Source organism: Micromys minutus (genome assembly GCF_963924665.1).
Source record: "Micromys minutus genome assembly, chromosome: 28".
NCBI lineage: Eukaryota > Metazoa > Chordata > Mammalia > Rodentia > Muridae > Micromys > Micromys minutus.
In genome coordinates, this window is record NC_137963.1 from 38907770 (window position 1) to 38927547 (window position 19778).

At 51.1% G+C, this 19778-nt stretch overlaps 1 protein-coding gene across 1 annotated transcript; it reads right to left on the reverse strand.

The window, feature by feature from the left end:
- Positions 1–1678: 1678 nt before the first annotated feature.
- On the reverse strand, positions 1679–19042 carry GLIPR2 (GLI pathogenesis related 2). The gene is made up of 5 exons (XM_080940080.1): positions 18977–19042; positions 9734–9842; positions 9263–9366; positions 7607–7684; positions 1679–3153 (listed from the first exon to the last, which is right to left on the reverse strand). The coding sequence occupies exons 1-5, from the start codon at positions 18987–18989 to the stop codon at positions 2993–2995; spliced, it is 465 nt and encodes a 154-aa protein (XP_080796206.1). The 5' UTR covers positions 18990–19042; the 3' UTR covers positions 1679–2992.
- Between the last annotated feature and the right edge of the window lie 736 nt (positions 19043–19778).

Below are 19778 nucleotides of genomic sequence, written 5' to 3' on the forward strand. Positions count from 1 at the left end.
GAGCAGCCAGTAAACAACCCTTCTCTATGGACTGTGTTTTAGTTCCGGCCTCTAAATTCCTGCCTCCCCAGCGAGGGACTGTTACCCAAAGTGCAAGATGCAAGAGCCTTTTCCTCTCCAAGCTGCTTTGGGTCCCGTTGGTTTACTACTGTAATAAAACACCTGAGACACAGGGTCTCTTTACGTAGCCCTGCCTGTTCTAGAACCTGTGAGGTAGCCCAGGCTGGCTCAGAACTCAGGGAGAATTGTCTGTCTGTCTGCTTCTGCCTCGGTTGGAACTAAAGGCATGCACCCCACACCTGGTTAATAAAATGCTCTTTAAAGTTAAAGAAGAAATGAGCTGGGACAGGGGAATTGCCAGTTTGGAGCCAGCTTAGTCTATATAGCAGGTGCTAGGACATCCAGGGATACTGTCAACATTTAAAAAGGCAAGTGGGTGTGCCTGTGCCCATCTGTTCAGCCGGCATTGCTCTCTGGCTCTTCTCCAGACCTGGAAAGCAGCCTTCTCCTTAGTCCCAACCAACTGTGGATACAGACTAGCTTAGAGGGTGGCTTCAACCAGCTTCTGCTCCACACCAGCTTCTTCCACCTGGTTCTACCCAGACACTGGTACTCCTAGGCATCGACCGGAAGTTCACCGGCGGTTTGATTGATTGGTGTGGCCAGGAAAGGGCCCCTGCCAGGTCTCTTTGTTCCACCCACATCGCACCTGCCCCGATCATGTCCCACTTATGGGAATTTCCTGGGAAGGAGACCCTAATATTCTGATCCTTATAGATTGGCATCACTGTATTGCAAACCCTTAAAGATAATTAGGGCATTTCAAAAATATATAGGGCTACAAGCAGGAAGCTCAGAAGAGCCTCTTGGTACTCGAAGCATAAAGCATGGCACTTGCCCCTAGAGCCTCAGGCATGTAAGGGACAGTCCTACCTTCCTTTAAGACAGGGTCTTGGCTGGAGAGATGGCTCAGTGGTTAAGAGCACTGACTGTTCTCCCAGAGGCCCTGAGTTCAATTCCCAGCAACCACACGGTGGCTCACAACCATCTGTAATGAGATCTGATGCCCTCTTCTGGTGTGTCTGAAGATGGCAATAGTGTACTCACATAAATAAAATAAGTCTTAAGAAAGGAAGGAAGGAAGGAAGGAAGGAAGGAAGGAAGGAAAGAAGGAAGAAAAGAAAAAGACAGGGTCTCAGTAGATTATCCAGCCTGGTCTTGAACTTCCCACATTCTTGCCCCAGTTTTAGAGTAGCTGGGATTCTAGGCTTGTGTCTGCAGGGCAAGCTCACCTGTCTTTACCATTAATAACTGAGCAACAGACATGTAGCTAAGGTTTGCTGGCGCTCTATTTTAAACTTGCACCACACATGTGTTTTCGGTTCCACCAATAAATTCTTTCCATGTGCCTGAGCTCAAATTCCTTGTTCCTGGTTGGCTCGGATCAGGTAGTCCATTCATCTGTGAGCTAGTGGGTCACGTGCAACGCGATCCCCAGGGGAGGGGCTGGGGAGGAGGAGTAGCTCAAGATGGATTCAGAGTCCTGGATTACCTCAGCCATAAACTAAGCATGAATCACATTAGGGGAAGAAATAACACAAAAAGGAAAAGATTTTATTGTCACGTTAGTCGCTATCTCCGGATGAACCAAGTGTTCACAGTGTAACAAAGACCATCCAACCTTGCTGTCATTAGACCAACAACCCCTTCATCTCCTTGCAGGAGATACCACCGTTCGGGGATCAGCAACGGAACCTCTGGCTTAGTCCCTTCCCGGTGGACCTGGTTAATCAGCTCTTCAGAGGGAAGGAACTGTGTATAGTTTGAGGCAAAACACGGGATCAAATTATCCTTCCCGATCTCCCTGTTTGGGCCTCCTCCCGGCTTGTCACACATTCCGGGAGGAAGCCAAGGCACAGCTGCAGCTACAGCTGCGGGGGACAGGCCTGGGTGGTCACTGCCTGCAGGGTTGGGGAAGGATAGAGGCTGCGGGGCTTCCTCTAGGACCCCCAAGTGAAGCTCACCTCTGCTCTACTGACTTCACAGTCCAAGGCCTTGGCCCAGAGCCCGGGCAGTATGAGGGTCCACCGCGAAGGGAGTGGGGGTGGGGTACATTCCAGACCTAGCCCCGCCCCCAGAAGCCAGAGTAGGGCTGTGAGTGGTGAAACTTAAAACATAACAACAAAACGATGTGTGAGACACGAGACATGATAGAGGCCGTGGCATTTGCTCTTTAAAGGTTGGAAAACTTTTCCTTCCATTTGCTCTTTGGCAATTCCGTTAGGGAATCCCGGAGGTTGAATCTCACTCTTCCGATAGAGAGTGAGAAATCTCACTGATCCCGTGAAATGCAGCTGGCCACGTTCTTAAGGCAGGCTGAGCTGTGTCACATCTAAAGGACGTTTTGATGCCTTCAATATCGGCCAAAAGGAGATTGCAATGCAGGAAGGGCGCACGTCTCAGAATGGCAAATATTCCGCGTACACAAAAGCCAGGGATCGACATTAGAAGTAAGAACGTCTCAAATGAAGTCTGCTTTAAAAATAACAGGAAAAAAAGAAAAACAAAACAAAAAACCCCAATGCAGGCGGCGGTGGCTCATGCAGGCAGAGGCAGGCAGATCTCTGAGTTTGTGGCCAGCCTGATCTGCAGAGCAAGTTCCAGGACAGCCAAGGCTACACGGAGAAACCCTGTCTTGAAAACAAACAAACAAACAAAAAACCAAAACCAACAGCAGCAGCAAAAAACGAACAAAACTAGAAAAACGGTGTCAGAATCAATCTTACGTAGTCTGAATAATTTCGGTCTAGCTAACTAACCCTCTGGATAAATGTTTCGGACACCCATCCTTAAACCAGAATGAGCTCTTGTGCAGCTGTCGCAAGAGATGCTCACAGGTCAAACACCTAAGTACATACACTCACAGGGACAGACACCCTCTGGCTTTTTGTGGTCTATAGGCGCTCTGTCTGAATACATTTGGTGGTGTAAGTTACTTCTTTGGAGGTAGAACATTCTCTTCGAAGAAGCCCTGGTTGACAATATTCCCCGCTGGAAAGTATCTGGCCACCACAAAGGAGGAGCCGTCACTCGCAGATGCCTTCCCCACGCCTATCTTCTTGGTATTCTTCCACACCATGGCTGTGAAGTGTCCTGTAGGAAACAAGGAAGGAGCAGGTGAGTCATCAGAACCCGAAAGAGGATGCTCAAGGGATCCTCGAAGCCCTGCGTGCCCAGATGCCAGTCATGAAGAAGAAACAGAGCACACTGACACTGGATCTGTAAAGTACATCCTGCCAATCAGTCAACAGACTTCGGCCAACTCAACACTTTCTCCTGGTCCTCCTGAGATCCTGATAGAGCACAGGGGTCCCAGCGACCATGACACCAGGTACCCAGCCCCCAACAATGGCCCCCAAGTGAAACTGCTTATTCTTTAGATTTTTAATTTTGCTGTATGTGTATGAATGTTTGGCCTGAAAGTTTATGGTTCCCTAGGAAGTCAGAAGAAGTCATACCCCCAGGATAGGAGTTCTGAGTGGTTGCGAACCACCACATGGCGACTGGGAACTGAACCTGGGTCCTCTGCAACAGCAGCAAATGTTTTTATCTGCTGAACTGTCTCTCCAGACCCCCAAAGCTGAACTTCTTAAACATTCCTGTGTTGTTTTTCTTGTCTTTTTTTTTTTCTTTAAATCTGTGTCTTATTTGGTCTCTCAGAAACATTACAACACTCAGCATTCCTTCCTTTCTAAATTTTCTCCCTCGCTGAGTTCCGGGACACTAGTCTCTTAGCATCCCCTAGTCTCCATCTTGGTTTTACACCCTCCACATCCTTCCCAATCCAAGGTTCTCGTTCTCCTTTTCTTCAGGCAACCTCATCTTTGACCGACTCCTGGGTGGATTTCTTCCGCTCACATCTGCAGTCTCTGCTCCCAAAACAAACACCACACACTTCCACATCACACCTGTGACTCACGCATGCAATCGATCCAAACCTCACTCTGGATTTTGGTTCTCTTGCCTACTCTGCTGACCCATCTGTACCAACGGCATCTTAGTGCTAATGCCCCTAGGATGACCTGCATTCTCTCCTAAGATATTCCTCATAACAACCTACGGATAGTTCCTGAGGAATGCAAGTCTAAAAGCTAACCCCAGCCTTGGTTCCATACAGATTTCTCTCTCAGGACACTGCAACACATCCTGGACTATTTTTGGAATCATGTCGCCTTCTCTAACCCACTGTCACTGTGAAACAAATGCATCAGCAGGAAAATACAGGGGATCACTCCGAGGCGTAAGTCCTATTCACTTTCCTCAAGTAAACCGTGTACTCACTCCTGGTTACACCCGGAATGAAAGCTAATACTCTGGCCTGGTATCTCCATTTCCCGAACACAGCGAGCTGCTTCTGACTGAAGACCCTGTTGGGAATAAACCCTTGTTCAAATTAGCCTAAGTGTGGATGTTTTTGTTTATTTGCACTGGGAATTGAACCCAAGACTGTGCACACCAGTAAGCTCTCCACCACTGTAGACTCCCAACCTTGGGAGCTCTTCTATTGACCAACAGAATCTTGTCTCTTAGGTCTCTGACTAAATGTCGTTTGTTTAAGTAAACCTTACACAACCACCCCTTTGTTTACCAAACATCTCTCTTTCCATCCTGACCAAACCCCGTCCCTGTTGCTACAGTCTCTTTCACTTATGACCCCCCACACGCACACACACCGCAAAGAGCAAAAGAAAGACTGCCTAGGTACAACCCGACATCTTTACTTATCTTCAAACTTGTACTGACCTCAGCTCTATAAACTGGTTTTCAATTCTGAACAGAGAGGCCCTACTGGCCTGGTCACCCTTGGTTGGTCTGTTGTGGGTCCCAGCTCCAGGCACTGGGCAACCTTGCCAGGAACTCCTGCTTCCCTGGCTGCCTCTTGGCCAGGGCTCAAGCCCTTTCTCCCACAGCTTTCTCTAAAGTGGCCATGACCACAGGTTTTGGCCATCAACCATCTTTCTCTTTCCCAGAGGAGGGGAAACAGACATCATCCACTGGTTGCCAAGCAACTAGCTGGAAAGAAAGTGCTCATCTGTGATGATGTATGTACTTTCCTCCTTAAGGGAGGTCACTGGGCAGTCTCTGTAGAGGTTTCCATTTGCACAGGGTAATCCCATTATGGCATTTAGAGATGAATTAAGGGACACAACTTCCTTAGCAACATCAGATACACACTGGTTTCTAACAGTAACTTCCGACAACGGTTCCTTTTTCTTTTCTTCTTTGTCTGAACCTCTTAAAGGGATCACATCCTCTTTCTGACTGTGGACCGAACTTCCTAGAATAGGACTTTGAAAACCACACTGAACCGATTACAGTATATCCTCGCAATGGAATAGCGTACAAAGAAGAAACAACGAGACAGCTTTCTCTACTGATCCAGACGGTCTCTGAGGGTGCAAAAGAGGACACACATAGGCAAACACATACACATGCACTCACACTCATGTATACACATACACATACAAACACACCACACACACAGACACATACTCACACACATACATACACACACACTCACACATATACACATGTGCATGCACACACACACACACACAATAACTCTAGGATGATAAACAAAGTAATCATAATGAATAGTAGGGGCAGTTTGCTAAAGGCTGGCTGAGGGAGGGGCTGTCAGTCCAAGTAGGTTATAAAGTATCTCAAAGGCCTTTCACTTATATAAGCTCAGGTTGGGGACCCCCCCAAATGCAGCAAGAAACTCAGGCATGGAAAGACTTGAGTAAGATGGGCTTGGCAGTCCTCAAGGCTTGAAGCCATAGCTCCACAACACTGGACAAGGCTCTATTCTCAGGTGTCAAATGCCCTTTGTCCCCTTGTGCAGTGGCCGTGGAAGAGGCACCAGGTAAGAACAGAAGACGTGACAGAAGCCTTTCTCTTGTAGGTCTCAGTCTTCTCCCAGCTAACTGGGCAGAGCACATTAGCACCTGCGTTTAGCTCCATTGTGGTTCCATCAATCAGTGCCACAACAGCTCCAAAATCCGGCATATGTCCTGTTGGTCAAGAACCTCACAGAAAAGCAAGCTATGAAATCGAAGTCTGTGGACTCTGTTAAAAGGAGACAAGGCTCTGCCTACACAGCCTTAATCACTTCTCCTCATTCAGAGGCAAGGTCATTGTCACCTGAAGCTCGGGAGGCTGCTTGCTGCTCTTCAGCCTGGCAACCTGGGGGGGGGGGCAGCTAACTGAACAAGGTTGCAAGAACCCTTCCTGGTCAGGGTGAGCAGTGCACCACAGGAAATGATGAGAACATGTCATTTCCTGCTTCTGAAGAAACTCCCCAGGGGACGGTAGGCCCCAGAAGGCTCTACCTTAGATGGGATGATGGGGGAGGGGTTGGAGTAAGGAGGGGGCTCCCCCTTTCAGTTTCTCCGGAGTTTTGAGTCAGACCCACATTCCTTCCTGGGCTCAGCAGGGGTCTGAGTCACTTCTGAGGAAAGACAAGGGGTGGAGGTGGAGCAGCAAAGAGGCAGAAGGGCCTCAGAGCCCAGAAAAGCTGCCCAGACGTTAATAAGATAAATGTTTGCTGCTCAGGGCTGGAGAAAGGGCTTGTCCTCAGTCTGGTGCAAAAAGGCTTGCCGGCAGCACTGTAGTCTCCCCAGTCTCCTTAAGGGTAGGGTGGGAGTAGGGGTGGGGGCTCGCTGGCTGGCCAGTCTAGTTAAATTGCTGAGCTCCAGTGAGAAAATCTGTCTCAAAAAATAAGGTGGAGAGAAAATGAGGACATTACACATCAACCTCTGATCTCCTTCTGCACACTCATGTAGCTACACACAATTGCACACACGTGTATACACACAGATACACACACAGACATACACATGTATGAGCACACGCACGTGTATCTGCATGTACAAACACGCACATGCACGCACGCACGCGTGCACACACAAGGCCTATAAGAAAGGTGATCTTTGCTGCTTCTGAATTGCCGTCTCCCAAGCACCAGAGAGACCACCACCATGTCCTTGGATGGGGAGAAAAAGGAATGACTCAAGTCCCACACAACAGCCTACAAGGCAAGGGAAACTTTCTCTCTCTCTCTCTCTCTCTCTCTCTCTCTCTCTCTCTCTCTCTCTCTGTCTGTCTGTCTCTCTGTCCCTTTGTTTCTGTCTCTGTCTCTGTCTCTGTCTCTGTCTCTCTCTCTCTCTCTCTCTCTCTCTCTCTCTCTCTCTCTGTGTGTGTGTGTGTGTAGAAGGAGGTGAACACAAGCTGACCCTTTCTGAACTGTCCCCAGGGAACCACAGCAGTGTAACTAGGAGAGACAGCAGAGGCAGGACAAGCAGTTGGTCACATGTGCTCCGGTGTCAATTCAAGAAAGAGACACTGCAGGAACAAGCCCAGCTTTGAGCTGGCTGAGGGTGTGGGGTCGGGGTCAGGAACAGGTCTGGGATGGTGGTGGGTGGGGTGAGGAAAGCTTTGCGTTCTGGGAAAAGTGAACTGGGAGAAGGATAGCTGAAGCAATGCAGGAGGAAAGAGAGCTTTCTGAAGACCGTAGGCTGCCGTTCAGCCTAGCCCCTCCACTCACCAGTCCCGGAGGTGAAACCAGGCTGCTGGAAGTTGTAGCTCTTGATTTCACTGTACCACCTATCAGCCACATCCTTTCCTGTAAAGAATAGATGCCCGAGAGCTCAGCAACAAAGTCTACACATACACCCCTCCATCTTCTTCCCCAAACCCCAAACTCCCCATTCCACAAAGCACTGGCAAGGCAAAACATCAGGGTGACTCCCTGCAGACTCCCGGGGACTCAGGAAAATGTATTCGCTGGGAGAGTTGGGCACTGGGTTCAAGGGTCCCCAGGAAAGGTAGCCTCTCTTCTGCCACTGAACCACCATGGCATTCTGGACAAGGGTTTCCCTGCTCTGGACCTCTGCAATGGGAAGGTCTCTTAGCGATGCTTTGAATTTCTGAGAGCCTGTTTCCATTCTGCTTGGGGTCTGTTTCTAAACTACCCATGGGAATAAAGGCAGCTGAGCCCGTAGGCTAAGAGTTCTCGCTGCCGTCTGAGGGGCCTCCATCTTGAGCATCCACTGTCAGCGTGGCGTAAGGAAGCATTTCTTAGGATCTGTCGATCTCAAAGCCACAGCTCCAATGGGGACACAGGAATCAAGATGAATCACCATGGAGACCATTTACCAAACACTGAGGCCCAGGTCCTTTTTGAGATCAGCTCAATTCTCTAGAGGAGAGACCCAGGGGTCGGAAAGCATTTTCAGCTCTCCAAAGATTCTAGTATGTAACTAGGAGACATCAACCCAGACTTCTTTGTGTACGAACAGGAAAACTCAGGCCAGAAAAAGTACTGGCTTGAACATGGTGCCCTGGGATCTAGCATAAGGTCAGGCAGAACAGAACAGCATCCTTGGGGTCCTATCAAGTCACATCTACGCAGCACCCTTCTCCCAGTCAGGAGCAGCCAGAGTCTGGCCCAGAGTCTGCCGGATGAGGAGGAAGCTCAGAGGCCCCACTATCAGCTGCCTTCCTGGCATATAGCTTCTGGGGAGGGGACAGCTGGTGTGTGTGTGGGGGGGTGATGCTAGGGAATCCAGACACTTGGGGAACCCCCTTGGGAGTCCCCAGGAATGTGAGGCTGGGGAGGGAACGGAGTCATTCACTTCTGAGGTTTGGAGAAAGCTCCAGAGATAGTAACATCTCTCACTATTTTCCTAAAAAGCTACTTCGGGGCTGTAGGAGCTAGAGTCTCAAGGCTGTTTGCTTAGTGGGTGTGGGGCCATTCCCTCCTGAGCCCTAAGAAGAAAAGTCATCCTTTTCTTTCTTTCTTCCAAAGAAAAGAAAAACTGCTCATATTTTTATCTGTGGAAGAAATACTCCTACAGTGCAGACATAAATGATGTGGTAGGACACAAGGATTCGCCAGTGCCACAGAGGCAGGCTGACATTATACAGATGCTGAAGTCTCGGGCGCCCACGCCTCTGACTTGGACTTCTGCACCCGAGCGGTCAAGTCTGACTCATCTCTATTCAGGCTCCCAGCTTCCTGGCTGTGGGCCAGCTACTGAGGTCAGTCCAGAGGCAGATGCAGAGAGTCCATGGGTTTTCTTTCCCTTCTTGGGCCTGTGGTTCCACCATCATTGAACCACGACGGGCGTGTCAGGAGGAGTGCCCAGAGACCTCCTCCTAAGTCTAGCTGAACAGAGAGGAGAGGAGCTGAGAGTTCTACCTGTCTGATCGTAGGATGCCCACGCGAGGTTCTCTCCACACTGGCCACGACTGGACTCTGGGCTGTGCTTGAGAATTCTCGTGCTGGCCAGGGCCTCCGAATACCTGCATAATGTGTCTTCTTAGAGCAGGCCCAACTCAGGGACACCCTCACCGCCACCCCTGACACACACACACACACCCCATCCAATGTCTGAGACTTGTACGGCTGAGCCTCTTGCCCTATCTGGGCTCACCAGACGGACAGCAGAAACACTGCTGCACCGTAAGTCAGGGCCTCCCAATAGTCCCATTTTCAGAAGACCGACCTGACTCTCAGGAACAAAGGGACCTGCCTTGGCCAGCAAAAGAGTGGGTCCTTAAGCCTGGCTACATCTGAACCCCAGTTACATCCGTTTAACCACCCAAGGGCCTCCATGATTGTGGTAGCATCTCTGTAAAGGGCTGGGGCCTGGTGTCCCTGGGGACTTACTGCTGTGCTTCTTGGTTGAGCTTCTTACAGAGCTTCAGAGGCGGGACACCGTGCTGAGCCCGGTACTCGTTGTGGGCCTTGAGGACCTCGTTATTAAACTGTTTGGAAGCTGGAATGATAGAGAAACAGACAGCAGCTCAGTGCAGGGGGAGACCCACGATTCGGGACCGAGAGACTGCCGGTCCCTCCCTTCTTCATCCTGGTCACACCAGCCCTGTTCCACGCCAACGTTCATTCCGCCTCGGTCACCACCACCGCCCTCTGCAGATCGGACCTCTGTAGATTAGGATCTTCGGAGACTTGAACATCGGAGGCTGTGGGAGACTTCTGAGGAAGAGCAGGGGGCTGCGTGGATGCAGAGAGTTGCTGCTGGATGCTGAGGGGTGCTGAGAAGGGCACAGAGTGGACGCGACCCACACTGCTTCCCATCTGACACAACTCCACCCGTCTCCCATCTTTCCTCTACTCAGACCATCCGTCTGTCCCTCCAAGGAACCACCAGCATCAGCATCTGTACCTTCCTCCATTGCGAACACCTCCTCATCCTCCTCCAACTCTTCACAGACAACACAGCCCACCCGAGTGCTGACCAGCTATTTGGTCCAAATAGTCTACTCACCTGCTACCTGAGCAGATTCACACATGATGCTGACAGAGGCCAGTGATGGCCGAGTAAAGCAGACTAGTAATGTGCACGAGCAACCTGGAGCCAGCGCGGCCAGGATAAGATCACACACCAGCAACAGCCTTGGGAATCTAGAATCTAACCCTCTCTGGAGTCATGGGGTGCAGGGCAGGTCTGTGAGTGGCCACCGGACTGATCGCATCTGCTAGGAGCCTGCCTTGGTCAGGGTAGGAAGCGTGTAACTACAGTCATGAAGGAAGTGTTTAGGGCTAGCTGCAGGCAGAAGGAAGAAATGAAGGTCATGATTGGTGATCACATCCTAGGACTTTCTGACAAATGTCAGAGGAAGAAGACTGCCTCTGGGGGCTGTAGGGTCCAGCAAGGCTGCGCAGGAGATCTCGGTCTCAGGTGGGGCAGGGTTGAAAGGGGCTCCGAATCTATTTCTGAGGTTTGGGGTAACAGGTGGTGATGTGAACCTAAGAGGACACATTAACAGTGCAGAGGGTGGAACCACAGCTAGAAATCCTCAGGTCCCGGTGGCCAGAGAGGATCCACACCCTTGTGAGCCAAAGGACAGAGACCAGGTGTTCCCATGTGGGAGGAAACGGGCAGTGTTTAATAAGTGTGGAGTTTGCAAAGTGGGGAGATCCTGGAGCAGTGTGAACCCATGTGACACTAGGCGGTTACACAGAGAGCATCTGAGGGTGGGTTTCGGGGCTACCATGCTGACGTAGAACAGGGGATGTCAAAACACAGTCCTTTCCACAACCATGGGGAATGGGGGAATCATGGGAACAAGGGCAACTCCTGGACACAAGTCACAAGCTGGGTCTCTTGCAGAGAGCTGAGGAGCTGGTGTGGTAACAGAGCCACAGCCCCTAGGCCAAGGGTGCTCCACCCTGCCTTGCACAAGAGGCAGAGAGGAGAGAACCAAACGGGCACGCAGGAGGCTGGAAGTGGGGTCCTGTGAAAGTAACCACACAGTGGGCTCTTTATCTTGGAGAAGAGACTAGGGGACATACTCGGGTGGGGGTGCTCTGGTGAATTCTGGGATCCTACAGGACAAAGCTGGAGCCAGAGGGTAGAAAGGGCAGGGTGACAGTTTGGCAGGACTAAGAAGGTCTGCTCTCTCAGCGAAAATGGGGCCCTGGCAGCCGTGAGAAGCGAGGGTCCACCCCATCTTCAGTACCCGGTGATGACCATCCCTGTCCTCAGAACTCCAAGGTTATGGGAAAGCAGAGAAAGGTGACAATGTGGCCGTACCGAGGTTTAACTGACAGGCAAGGTGTGTACGAGGAAGTGGTTCTGCTCAAGGTTGGCCTACAAGGCAGCTCTTTTCAAGTTGTCAGCACTCTCTGAGTCTCTTCTTGGAAAGCAAGTCCCTGCCCCGGCTGGCACTGGGGCTGCAACCCTCTCTTTCCCCGCAGCAGGAGACTCCGGGGAAAGTCCAGTTCCTTGGGTCCACTGTCCCAATAGTCTGATATCTGAAGTTTGTATCTCTCTTTAGGAAATACATGTTTCTGCCAGGGCTGTCATAAAGCTTTCTGTTATGAAGCTTCCCCCAAGAAAGTGACAAGCGGTGTCTTCAAGGAAGTTGGTCTCCATTCCTTGTAAGGTTCCGTGGGTGTGGGTGAGGGAGGTGGAGAAGTGGCCTACAACTTCCAGGAGTTTCCCCGCCCTTCAGTAAGTAGGCAGGGTAATAAAGCAAGGGCTTGAAAGGGCCACACGGTCACAGTGAGGAAGGCACCCTGTCTCAGTGATAGGCACAGCCAGGGGCATCCAGAATTTCCAGGTCTCATGGTGAGACACTTGAGGCTCAGTGGCTGCACATTGTCATGAGAGTTCCCTGCAACAGTGTCCCAGGATCGGGAGCAGGAGGAGGCCAAGGGTGCAGAAAGGGCCAGGCTATTAGGGACCCAGGAGAGAGGAAGCCACTTTTAAAGCAGGGTGAGTGTTGGGGTGAGTCTGTATTGGACCAGTTGTGACGTAGGTCCTGTAGTCTTCAGCAGAGACATATAAGGCCTTTAAAAACTAGGTCAGTGTGCTCCCAGAATGGGGGAAGTTCCAAGGGACAAAAGTCAAGTTCCTGAACCAACACAAGATCAGTGCCAGGGGGGCTCCCTCAGCCAGGGCCTCTGCAGGGCCTAAAGTCTCCAGAGAGGACGGCTCTCTCCATTCCCTCAGCTGAAAGCCAGAGGCCCCTCCAGCCAGTTAGGGTTCTCTGAAGTCCCCTCCCAGTCTGAGCAGACGAGAGCCCTAGGAGGTGAGTTATCGCTGGTGACCACACCCAGCCAGGGCACACCCTGCTTCTATAGAAAAACCCAAGAACACAGATAAAGTCAAAGTTAAACCTCCCGCCCACAGGCAGGCAGAGAGGTCCCTTAGCTGTCCCTCAGTGAGAAGGAGGGACCGGCAAACCCGTCCGTCCCCGGCTTATACTTCCTCCTGCTTGTCCCTCACTGAGCCTTGGCGTTCTAACTAACTGCTCTTCACCTCTTGGATCATCTTTCCACTACCCATCTTTAAGACTAGACTAGAAACAATGTGCTTTGTAAGGGAGGGGACCCAGAGTTCCCTTGCTGGTCTAGGTGTGCCATCAGGAGGGATCTAGGTCTGAAGCAAGGCCCTGTTCTGAAGTTCAGCCATAGCCCATGGGTTACCAAACAGTGGTAGAGATGCCACCTAGGTGACGTTCAGGGACAACTGAAGCTACCAATAGGAGAAAGGATCCTACACTCACAACTGTCTCCAGTCTCTCACAGAAGAGGAAGGAAGGGGAAAAACAATACATTTCTCAAGAGTCTCCTCAGAGCTGGGTAGGCCTGCTTGAGAGGCCTCCGCCATCTTGGGACTGCAGGAGACTATGGGGGCTACATAGAACCAAGGGGTTGCCAGGATACCTGCGAGGCCCGATATTCTGGGTGGGCCACTCCAGGTCCTTTAAGAGGAAAGTGAAGGAATTCCGAGGTCTGTCTTCAGGTACAGAGACAGTACCAGGACTAGATTCCTGTCCTTGTTTCTGAGGGAGAAGCCACATCTGGGGCAGCATATGACCTGCCTCAGGTCGCTCAGACATAAGCACACCCGCCCTCCCCGTCTCCTGCCCTCACGTCTGTGTGTTTGCTCTTTCACATCCAACAGCCCCTCTTGATGTCGGGAACAGGCAACCAAGAGTTTCTTAGAGGCCTGTGGGCATGGGATCCATTTCTCAGAGTGACAGCCTTCTCCAAGCAGACCAGTTTGAAAATGACGGCGCACACACACCTTGAGTGATCGAGGCCGCCAGACAGCAGTGCCCAGGCTGCTCAGGTGCCAGTCCTGCCCACGGCACGAGGATCTGCCCGCAGTGGCTCTCACCCTTCCTAATGCTGTGATCGTTAATCCAGCTCCTCAAGTATAAAACTGTTCTTGTTGCTACTTCATAACTATAAATCTGCTACTGTTATGAATTGCGATGTAAATATATGTGCTTTCCAATAATCTTAGACACCCTGTAAGAAGACTGTTCCACCCCAAAGGGTAGAGACCCACAGGATGATAAACACTGGTCTAGACAAGTCTCTGCCACCATGAGCTCCAGGCTCTCCTCTGTGCTTAGAACATGACAGCTGCGGTTTCAAGATGGCCTCACGGTAGGGAAACCCTTCAAATGGTTAAAGATAATAATAATAATAATAGCAACAACAACAACAATAATAATAATAATAAGAAGAAGAAGAAGAAGATTTAAACTGGAGTTGCTTGGGTTGCCCTGGCTCATGTGGCCTCCCCCTGCATAGGTCCCAAGCGCCCACCTGGTAGAAAATCCCTGGCCTTCTGCTCTCATAGCCTCTGGTATTATGAGTTCAGTGTCTGGAACACCAAGATTCTTAGAGACAATTATAGTACTTGTGCATGTGAGTGTGTGTGTGTGTGTGTGTGTGTGTGTGTGTGTGCGTGCGCGCGCGCCCACCAGCCAGATTTCATTTGGGACGGGGACTGGAGTGAGGGCATGTGGTTAGTGTGCTTTGGAAGCATAGAGTTTGGAAATCAAAAAGGTAGGCTCTGTACACACACACACACTCACACACAAGCACACACTGGTCCAGACGTTATATAACACACTGACAGTAATGGCCTTGTGCTATTAAGAGGTTATTAATGCAAATGTCTCACTCTGCTGCCTGTCATATAACAGGGGCTACGTGACTGGACACCACTATTATTTGAGGCACAGCTCTACCTCATTCTTAGGTCCCAGCACACCTGCTGCACACTGTAACCCAGGAAAGAGAACAGGGCTGAGGGCAGGACCTTGAGCTCCTCCAACAGTGCCCCAGTTCTCTGTGTTTTCACAGGGTCACTCATGGCCACCATGAAGGTCTAGGACCATAACTGAGGTGACGGTGACATCTGTTTCATAATGCTAAACTGAGACCCAGACAAGCAGACCGAGTACCTAGGTGGTCTTTTGGAAGCCACATAGAACTTCTAGGTCAGTGAGAAGCCACCTCCCTGAAGCCTCCGTTGGTGGCCCGGGTTTCAGGGTTGGGTTTGTATACGAGGTTTACTGGCTCTGAGTTATTCAGCAAAGGCACTTTCTCTTTTGAGAACTTCGAAGAGGCAGGAATGTGTGGCTGAACTAGAAGAGTACTGGTGAGTGTGGGGGCCGGTGGGGGTGACACCAGACTCTGTCAGCTAGGACCTGCTTCCTGCCACCAGCTCCCTCTTTTCTTCTCTGCAACCCACATCAGCGCCATTTGCAGCCGATTCATGCCCCCCCCTTCCTTTTATTTCTTGCAAATTGTCACCATCTGCAAACCTATCCCTCCTCCCCAGTGGCTCCCATCCTTGTCCTAGACCACAGCTTCCTAGACTGTGGGGTAAGGCACCGTGTGGCCACATCACCGAATGTGGAGGTGGTGAGAATATTGACAACAGCCAAAGATTTCTGAATCGACCACCAAACCTGGCTTGAAAGCGTTAGGACAGACCCGAGGAACTTCTGGTAGCGCTCGGCCGGTGGTCTTCCCTCTGCAGTTCTGAATGAGGTTCAGATGAGGGCTGTGCACCGAACAAGTCTCCACACCGGGCCCTCCTCAAAGAAGCCCATGAGTTATGGATGTCTGTGCTTTTATTGCACACACAAAGGGCTCTGCTCTTACAGACACACAATGGTTTAATTCCTGAAAACACTTTTCTTCTGCCATTTCTCAGTAAAACTAGTATAGCTTTGGCTTCTGTCTTATTGGAATGCTGCTTCTTTCCCTTCTTCCTCCTCTTCCTCCCCCCTCTTCCTCTTCCCCCTCTTCTCCCTCCTCCTCTCCCTCCTCCTCTTCCTCTTTCTCCCCCTCTTTACATATTTTCAGGATGTGTGTGAGCACCATGGTCTGTGTTCAGAGGTCAGAGGACAACTCATGGGAGTTGACTCTCTTCCTCTACCACGCAGGTCAATTTCAAGTCTCCAGGCTTTGCCGCAAACACCCTCACCCACCGACCCATCTTGTTGACCCTAGAGTGCTTGATTTTAAAAACTGCGTTGAGTTACTCACTTGAGAGCAATCAAAAGCTGCCAAAGATCTAGGGATATAGGATAGCGGTAGACTACTTCCATGTTCAGTCCCCAGCACCGTAAACAAACAAGTCAGTGAACGGATTTTAGCTCCAGTTAGAACAGGAATTCCAAATATATGATCGTTGGTAGTTCATGCCTTTAATCCCAGAACTCAGGAGGTTGAGGCAGGTGAATCTCTATGAGTTTGTTGAGACTGGCCTAGCCTACATAGCCAAGGCTACATAGTGAGACTATCTCAAATATCTCTCTCTCTCTCTCTCTCTCTCTCTCTCTCTGTGTGTGTGTGTGTGTCTGTCTGTCTGTCTGTCTGTCTGTCTGTCTGTCTTTTAAAATAAAGTTCTTAGAGCAGGGGCAATACTTGTCAGGCGAGCATAACGGTTTAAGTTTGGACCCCCAGCATTCCTAGTTAAAAAAAAAAAAAAAAACAGAAACTAAAACCACAGAACTGGGCACAACAGCCACACCTGTAACCCCAGAGCTAAAAGTCAGAAAGGAAGATGGTGGGGCTCCGGGCTCAAAGGCCAGCCAGTCCATCTGAATCAGCCAGCCCCAGGTTCAGTGAGACCCTGTCTGAAAAGATAAGGAGGGTGTTTGAGGACGACACCCAGCGTCTGCCTCTGGCCTTCACTCACAGTGGAACACACAGAACACACACAACATATGAATTGTTATCCGTAAATATTTGATTTGTACAATCGTTTTAAGCTGGTACACCTGGGGTTGTATAACAGTCTGTTGGGCGGGGCTACTTCTTTCACACATAGACAAAGTTTAAGAAGCAGGACCCTAGGAACTTGCAGTACTGTCGTCTGTGGGAGGCAGTCTGTCCACAGGAAGGCAGTCTGTCTCTCCACTCTCTAGCTCTTGCTTCTGACCCTCATCCCAGCCACACATGGTCCTACCATGTTTGGTGGCACCCCCTGTCTTGTAACTCAGAGCTTTTCCAACCCCCCTAGATCTGATCTCCTTCTTCAGACACCTTTGATGAGCCTCTAGATGAGGCCTCTCTCCTGTGATTCCTGCTTCCCTCACTGGCACACCGTGGGCTTGGGTCATTTCCCACCTCCTCCTGAGCCTCTTTCCCAATCAGTTTCATTTATACATTCCACAACTCAAAATGAATGTTCCTAAAGATCAGGCTGTCCCTCTACCACACCGGGTCCACAGCCTGGAGGAGAGATGGGCGGTAAGAGGGAGGGGACAGGGAGAGAGAGAGAGAGAGAGAGAGAGAGAGAGAGAGAGAGAGAGAGAGAGAGAGAGAGAGAGAGGGAGAGAGAGAGAGAGAGGGAGAGAGAGGGAGAGAGACAGGAGGAGAACAGCAGTAGGTCAACCCATGTGCAGTTCTAGAAAATTGTATCTTAGAGCAGGAGCTGGAAACAGCCAATTTGTATCTTTAGAATGGGGTGGGGCAGGGAGGGGCAAGCTTTTAATCCCAGTACCAGAGAGGCAGAGACAGGTGATTCTTTTTGTAAGTCTGAGACCTGTTTGGTCTATCTAGGGAATTTCAGGCTAGAGAGAGGTACACAGTGAGACCATGTCTTAAAGTAATAACAAAAGCAAGAAATATTAATCAAATGAAAAGTAGCTGTAGAGAATCCCGGGGCTGACTCATGAGTCTGGAGAGGAAGGAGTTAATTTTCAAGTAGAGATCTCAGGAGGCTTTCCCAGGTCAGCTCTCATTTGCCCTAATTAAACAGCATTTTTCTTCCTTTCCGCTGCAAAGGATCTTACGGGACACTGTCTTTGTACAGATGGGTAAACTGAGGCATGCAGGAAGAAAAAATCATGCTTAATATCACATAGCAAATGACCAATAGATCCAGCCAGGTGTGTCAGGCTGGAGCAGGTTAGGACCAGGTCGGGGGACCACACTTCCAACGTGTTTGGGAGGACAGCTCCACAAAGGGACTAAGCTGTCCTCATCCGAGGCTCACAGCCCATTGACTCCATTGAGTGGTTGTCGACCTGTGGGCTGGTCACATATATGTGTATTACAGTTCATAACAGTATTGAAATTACAGTTGTGAAGTAGCAACGATGTAATTTTATGGCGGGAGGGAGAGGTTACAGGGACAAAAATTAAAGGGTTTAGCATTAGCAAAGTGGAGAACCCATGAGGCAGGAATGCTGTCCTAAGAAGCAGGAAGCCTTGGTGCCCACGAGGGAGAGATCTAAGGCAAAAAGACCGATTGCCCACCTGTCCCTTGTCTGTGCAGGAGTGACAAACAACGGTGTAGGCTGTCCCTCTGAAGGAGGGGAGAGACTGTGGGTGGGATTCCCCCTCATAGGATTGCACACAGAAGGATGAGGAAGGTTTCAGACTGGAGGGTGGGAGTGGTGAAGACTGGGCCGGGACACTGAGGGACAGGGGCCTGAGTGACTGCCAGCCAGCACAGCTGTGTGGCAGAGGGACTGCTGCCAGTGGCCAGAGGGTCTGACAATGGGGTGGAAGGTGCCGAGCAGGGAGCGACAGGAAAAGTGCTCTTTAGAAACTCAAACTTTACAGCCACCGTAGTGAGGACGGGGAGGCTCTGCACAGTACCCAGCCTGGCACAGAAGGGACTCAGGAGATGAGCCAGAAGAAAACGAAAAGGATTCTCAGAGCTGCCTTTTAGCTGGGTGGGACCAGACTAGCTGCTTTGCAGGAGGCTGCCACGGTTTGGTGACTTTTTCCCACTATAACTTTGTCCTCCTGTGGAACAAAGCATAACCACGCCTTGGCAGACTCCGACGGCTATCCCCATCAGCACTTGGGAGCCCTCACTGACGCAATCCGTGGCCCGCAGCCAGAGGGACCCTCCATCTCATCCCTTCTTTCTTTCTCTCCTAGCCGGTGTTCTCACCGCTACCTCCGCCCCCAGGTTGAACCAGAAACAGCCCAGCTGCTCCTCTGAGCGCTTTGCGAAGCGCGCTCCCTACCCCGCACCCAGGAGTCCCGCACTGCAGCGGGAGTGACAGGGACCTTCCAGGGCCTCCCAGGGGATCATGCCCCAGATGGGGCAGGGTGACGGTGAGGGTCCAAGGCACCTTCCCTGCATACCCGCGGGCCATACGGGTGACTAACCTGATTTGCCCATGGCCTGCGGTGCGTGCGCTTCTCGGCTGTCCGCTGCGGCTGCGCTGCGCTGGGTAGCGGGTCCCAGCAGCTGGCCCGGGCCGGGAGGGGCAGGGGCGACCACGGCCACTCCCCCGGCGCCGCCCGACCCCGCCTTATAAGGCAAAGGCAGCTGCAGGCGGAGGCGTGGGGGAATTCATTCACCCCTAGAATTCATTTGTCCCGGTGGGATTCCGCCCCTGGCTAGGGCGGTCCAGAGGTGGACGCGAACGCTGGTTCTGAGCGAGCCTCTCCTCCCAGAGCTGACACTGCCCAAGACCTGGGAGAGTCCGCGCCTTCCCTGTACTTCCCCGTGGTTCCCGCGCGACAGGCAAGACTGCTGTGCTTACTTGGCCTGCTGAGGTACGGTTCCCTCCGGCGCCACCAGGGGTCGTTACTCTGCCGGACTCAGCCTTGCGCAACACCCTACCCCCCCCTCCCCGCCCGGTTCTCCAGGGCTTCCCCTTCCCAGTGACATCACGCTGCAACCGCAGCTTCTTAGGACCCACTTGTAATTGAACATTTCCTAGCCCCCCAATTACAGCCGCCCCAGGGTGGTGCCCACTGTTGGACTTGGATCTATCCTCTTGACCCCCACTGCCTTTGGAAACCAACCCACATTTCCCACCCAAGTTTGGATCCAGCACCCCTACACGTTGGCATCATCTAAACTGAGTCCCCCTGGCTAATTCAAAACACATCTTTTTTTTCTCGCCATAAAAAGTTTAATGATTTACAGATTACAAGGGCAGTTTGCCTCCCTGGGTACATA